General features: G+C 39.7%; 2 gene segments (V, D, J or C); both read right to left on the reverse strand.

Annotated features, from left to right (window-relative positions):
* LOC129603250 (T cell receptor alpha variable 17-like) lies at positions 1–2696 on the reverse strand. The segment is given in 2 exon segments: positions 1–1543; positions 1727–2696. Coding segments are annotated over 2 exon segments (444 nt in total).
* A 659-nt stretch (positions 2697–3355) lies between these two features.
* LOC114845000 (T cell receptor alpha variable 18-like) lies at positions 3356–4247 on the reverse strand. The segment is given in 2 exon segments: positions 3356–3753; positions 3940–4247. Coding segments are annotated over 2 exon segments (441 nt in total).
* Positions 4248–6283: the final 2036 nt, after the last annotated feature.

The following is a 6283-nucleotide window of genomic DNA, read 5'->3' on the forward strand; positions in this document are numbered from 1 at the left end:
ATATATGTATAATAACCGGCAGGAGGAAGATTGAAGGTTTGATTTGTTGTCCGAGGGCTTTCAACGTGATGGACGGACTGGAGGTGTTGCGTCATCGACGATGTTATGAAATGCGAATTCTTTTGGGCAAATCAAATACTGCACCTTCAATAAAAAGGGGGAAAAAAAAGATAAATAATTACTTTTTAATTTATTTTGCATTCACTTTGCATTTGAAATGAAAGGCAATCCTAATTCTACTTCAAAGACATCACCAATAGCTAACAATAATAGTACATTTTATTTGTTTTAATTTTTAATTTTATTAGAGACCTGGTGTGTAATAAACATGTTTCTATCAGAACACAGACAGAAAGGTAAACAGGATACAGCTGTGTAATAATGGCCATAAGCACTTTGTTTGTAATGTGCGCTAGATAAAAAAAGTCCAAAATGAAAGAACTTACTGTACATTCTTAAACGTGCTGCCCGTTTAAGAAAATTATATTAGCATAAACAGCCATAATAATAATAAAGAATACACTTACACTTGAAAAACAACACCGTGCATACATCTTACATCAGACTAGTAAATATTGTACAATAATATTACTTTTATTAGGAGAAACCAGGATGAGGAGACTCCAAGCCACGGAACGTTTCCTACCAGAAGTCATAGTAAAGAGCAATGAACTGATTTAGATTCTGACAGAGCCACAGAACTGGTCGGGAAACGTCGTTTGGCATTCATTTTTACTTTATAAATGTGTTCAAACAGATGAGTGACCTCTGAACTCTGGTTTGACCAAATAATGCATTTGGACGTCACTGACCATGTGATCACTGGTACACGCCCCAGAACACTGTGCTGAACCACGAGCAAGGGGAGCAAGCGCCGAAGCGTCCATGTCAAACGGGCCATGCCGACTACTTAGTTCTGTTCTGTCATCTAGGCCTGTGAGCCAGGGCACCTTGCCAACAGTGTTTTCTCCTCCCAGTCCCCTGTGTTTTAGTCTTTCTGTGTGTGAGAGTGTTAATTATTAAATATTTTTGCCAGTCTCTGTCCTTTTTTTGACATGGTTCGCCATTTTCAGCCAGACGTTAACAGAATGAGTATCATTTTAGTTGTTCAAGCATTTCTGGTCTGAAACTCCTGAAGTTTCTCACAGTGTCTCCCTCTGGTGGATGCTGTGGAGCATTGTGTTGTCTTTGCTCCAGAGGTTTTTGTACAGAGTTGAGGTGTTTCCTGTCACTGTGGGCTGCAGAGCACAGTAGTACACAGCAGAGTCAGACACTGCAGCAGAGGAGATCTCCAGATCCACTTGATTTCTCTGGTCGTTCAGTTTAGCAGTCAGTCGAGGGTTTGAGGGCTTTGCTTGAATCACTTCAGGCTGTTTCGTATCAGTGATGAGGAGTAGATACTGAGGAGCTGATCCAGCATCCTGTCGGTACCACTGGAGATTATTAGCTTTAACGGAGTATTTACAGGAGAGAGTAACGCTACGACCCTCTGATGAAAACACTTCAGTTCTGATGGCAGTAATATCATCTTCGAGGCTGTTACCTAGTGAGGAAGCAACAGGTCACATTTACATGTTCATTAACAGTTTAGTCTGTAAAAATAAGTGCTGACATGTAAATGTGCATATTTAAAATGTTCCAGTCTGAACTTAAGTCTAGACAATTTACATTAAATGTGTGAAGTTTAGAAAATGTTCAGTTTCAGGGTTTTTAACAACATACGTACCTACGAGAGCTGAAACGAACAGAAGTGCAGCGAGTGTGTCCATGTTCAGAGGTGACACACTGTTGTTGTGGGTCTGATGATCACAGCTGCAATCCAGCTGTGAAGCAGCCACATGTGCAGTCAGTAGGAGGAGCCTCGTACGTTGCTGTGAGAAACACTGGACCCCTCCTCATTTCTGCTTTTTGTGTCCGAGTGTCTTCAAACTAAAGTCACATCTAACATCAAAACAAAGGCAACACAAAATAGATCCAACACAAAAGCTTAATACCAAAATCCCTGAAGTGATAAAATAATTACTCCCTGAACTTTACACACGTTGATAGTTTGTGTCCAGACTCAGTCGTTTTGCTTTGTACTGTGATGTCTGTGCTCATTTTGTTGATGAGCTACAGTAACATTCTCCTTCAGGATCTGAGTTTCCCTCATTTACAGCATTTCGCCCTGAAACAACAAACACCTTTAAAACATCAGCCAACATTTGACCTTGGATTTTTTTTTTGTCTTTGCTCCAGATGTTGCAGTTGTTCCAGACGTTCAGTAATAGACCCATGCGTCCACAGAACCTTGTCCTGTACTGTAATAATGATGATAATAATAATATTATCCTAATATGTGATAAATATAGCATATAATAATTAGGTTAATACATATTAATTAATTAAGCATTCTATCTCAATTTGTGAAGACCCACGGCTTCTTCATATTTCTTCCAGACTCATTAGTCAAATCTTGTTGTAGTAAATGGTTCAAAAACTTTATTTCCATAGGTCTGATTGGTTTAAAATCCATTGTTTTAACACTGACAGTTAGTAGATAATGTTTTATTTATTGTTTGCTCATGTTGCCATTGTTTTAAATTTAGTTAAAAGTTTAGTTTTGAAATTAAAGTATTGGAAATGAAATTTTGTTAGTTTCTCATAAGTGCAAAAAAAAAAACAAAAAAGTTCCCAAACCATCAGGTTATGACAGTGTCTCCCTCTGGTGGATGCTGTGGAGCATTGTGTTGTCTTTGCTCCAGAGGTTTTTGTACAGAGTTGAGGTGTTTCCTGTCACTGTGGGCCTCAGAGCACAGTAGTACACAGCAGAGTCAGACACTGCAGCAGAGGAGATCTGCAGATCCATCTGTGTTTTGTTCTCATTCATTGTAACAGTCAGTCCAGTTAATGGACTATTTAATATTTTTCCTGTTCCTGAATGAGAAATGAGGAACTCTGGTGGTTTTCCTGGATACTGTCGGTACCAGAAGAAATAGTCGCTAGCAGTAGCTTTAGTGGAGTATGTGTAGGACAGAGTGACGTTGCTGCTTTTTACACTGAAATCTTCTGCTCTGACAGGAGTGAGATCTCCACATCTGACACCTGAAGAAGAAACACGGTTGTTAAACATAAAGACACACATTATATTAAATACTATTTAAATGAATCTCACCTTTAATAATAGTTAATGAAAACAGGAGCTGGATGAACTTCAACGATGTCATGTTTAATAAATGTAATGATTCGGTCTCTACTGAACTGTTGAATGGAGACGTTTGTCTCTCTTCTACATTCAGTCACAGCTCAGCTCCTCCCTGAATCTGTCCCCCTTCACTTCTGTTGATTCTAGAGTGTTTAATCCCAAACCATCAGGTTATGGCAGTGTCTCCCTCTGGTGGATGCTGTGGAGCATTGTGTTGTCTTTGCTCCAGAGGTTTTTGTACAGAGTTGAGGTGTTTCCTGTCACTGTGGGCCTCAGAGCACAGTAGTACACAGCAGAGTCAGACACTTGAAGCTTCTGGATCTTCAGAGGAACTGATGTACCTTCAATTGCAGCATCAAATCGTTCTTTTGGAAACTCTGGCGCGTTGTCCACTGATTTTGAGAAACGCCTCAACATGTACTTTGGAGAATCATGTACATCTTGTTTGTACCAGAACAAATATGGCATTGTGTCACTTGTCTCAAATGTACAGTTGAGTGTAAGAGCGTCTCCTTCAGTAGCAGTGACGTCTCCTGTTGTCTGGATCACTCTGTCTTCTCCTTTACACTCTGGGGAAGAACCGAACATGCAGAGGAAGAGACGATCAATAAAGATGATTAAAGGAGAACAATCAGTGGGTTTAATCACTTACTGAGACACAAACATGTCAAATGTAACAATCAAACCTGTTTATGCTCAGGACTCACTTCATGACTTTACATATAACAATCAACTCTTGTTAGTTTCTGTCTCACCGTAGCAAAGAGCAGCCAGAATAATCCACAGCCAATGATCCATCTCTACAACAAGGTTGAAGTCAAGAGGAGAAAGAGGCTGATGTTCAACATTCAGTCTGAGAATTGTTCTGTTCAGTGCAGCAGTTATGACTGACACAGTGGTAGAACAGTGCAGAGGTCGTGCAGCTCCTACTGGATGACGTGTCCCTCTGGTGGATGCTGTGGAGCATTGTGTTGTCTTTGCTCCAGAGCGTGCTCCAGCGTGATGAATGATGATCTCTGACTGTATGGGGTGCCAAATGTAAAAGTAGCACCTATAACTAGTTTTCTCACATTTAACTAAATGACACAACATTTCATTTACATTTAGTTAAATGTGCAAAAGTCTAAATGTAAATGTTAAATATAAATGTAAATGTTAAATATAAATGTAAATGTTAAATGTTAAATGTAAATGTTAAATGTTAAATGTAAATGTTAAATTTTAAATGTTAAATTTTAAATGTTAAATTTTAAATGTTAAATGTAAATGTTAAATATAAATGTTAAACTTTAAATGTTAAATGTAAATGTTAAATGTAAATGTTAAATGTAAATGTTAAATGTAAATGTTAAATGTTAAATGTAAATGTTAAATGTAAATGTTAAATGTTGGCGGGTGTAAACTGAATATTCATGAATGGGCAAGTAGACTCCATCCCTACCCTCAAACAGCGCTGGTCACAGATCAGAGACGTGAACTCAAACACGTCAAACAGTACGCATAGCTTCGCCCACATCTGACTCTGGATCGGTGCACGAAAATACTGGAGAGAAGCCTGAAGTCGAAGCCATCATGGCCGCCAGCTCCGACTCCCTCCCGTTGGGGGAGATTGAACGGGCTGTAACGGCAGGTGTGCGGGCTGAGGCTCCGCTTCAAACTGCCGTTCTGTCGTAAACACCATTAATGAGGAGTCAAGTAGGTTTAAAAAGAATATTTCTGTGGCGCCGGTGGAGAATTAGTTGGCTAACTATACTAGCTAGCCGAAGTTACGTCCAGGCTAAAAACAGTTTCCAGATCAGATGTGGGCGGGGTTTGCTCGCACTGTTTGAGGTGATTGAGTTCGCGTCTCTGATCTGAGACCAGCGCTGTTTGAGGGTAGGGGTGGAGTCTACTTGCCCATTCATGAATATTCAGTTTACACTCGGCCAACATTTAACATTTACGTTTAACATTTAACATTTAACATTTAACATTGCTCCTTTTACATTTGACACCCCATATGACTGTGTATCAAACCGTGTTAAATGAAGACATTTGTCTCTCTTCTACATTCAGTCACAGCTCAGCGCCTCCCTGAATCTGTCTCACTGATCCTTGATTCAGACAGCAAATAGCTGTTTAAGATTCAAGATTCAAAAAACTTTATTATTCCCCGAGGGGAAATATTTGGCATACTTTGATCGCTGTCACGGTTGGAGGTACACACAAGAAGGTAGTGAGAAAAAAAAGAATGCTAACACATCTACACACACACACATCTAACTACTAACTAAAGTTTTATTATACATGTTATTGCATGGATGAAGATCAACCCTTACAGACAGAGGAGGAGTTGTACAGGCTGATGGCACCAGTAGGAAGGTTCTCCGGCCCAGAACAGAACCAGTCCTCCTGATCACTTAGTCCAGTCTGTTACTGTCTGCTACAGTACATTCATGCTGCTGCCCCACAGACCACAGCCTAAAACACTGGACCCACAGACTCATAGAATATTACTAATACCTGATACTCTGTGATATCACTACCCTGGATACGTCCTACAATAGCAGAGTCAGTTGGACAAGTTTACACAATGTTTATATCAGGGATTTTAATCTCAGTTCAGAATTTGTAGAGAGAAACAAGATTTCAAAGGCTTTGTGCAACCATTCATGGAGTCAAATAATAAAAGACTGGACGACCTGACCAGAGAAGTGTTGGAATTAAAAACGAGTATGCAGTTTACCCAGCAAGATGAGCATCAAATCAAACCAGCCATGGGAGAACAGAAAGAACAAAGTAAGGAAATGAGGGCTGATGTTTACAATACTTGTAAGAGTCTGTGTTAACAATAACAGATAAAATAGAGTACTTGGAAGCACAGTCCACAAGCAATTAAGGAGCCAGCTGGAGAAAGCTGGACGGAAGTGGAGTGTAAGGTGAAGGAAATACTGAAGGATAAATTGCAAATTCAACATGATATTGAGATGGAGCGGGCTCACAGAGTAGGGAAACCTTCAGATCGTGGACCGAGGGCGGTGATGATAAAGATGATGAAAGAGAAAGATAAGGCACACATACTGCAACAAGCGAAGAAACTTAAAGAATCTAACATCTACA

The sequence above is a fragment of the Betta splendens genome, chromosome 17, assembly GCF_900634795.4.
Source record: "Betta splendens chromosome 17, fBetSpl5.4, whole genome shotgun sequence".
Taxonomy (NCBI): Eukaryota; Metazoa; Chordata; class Actinopteri; order Anabantiformes; family Osphronemidae; genus Betta; species Betta splendens.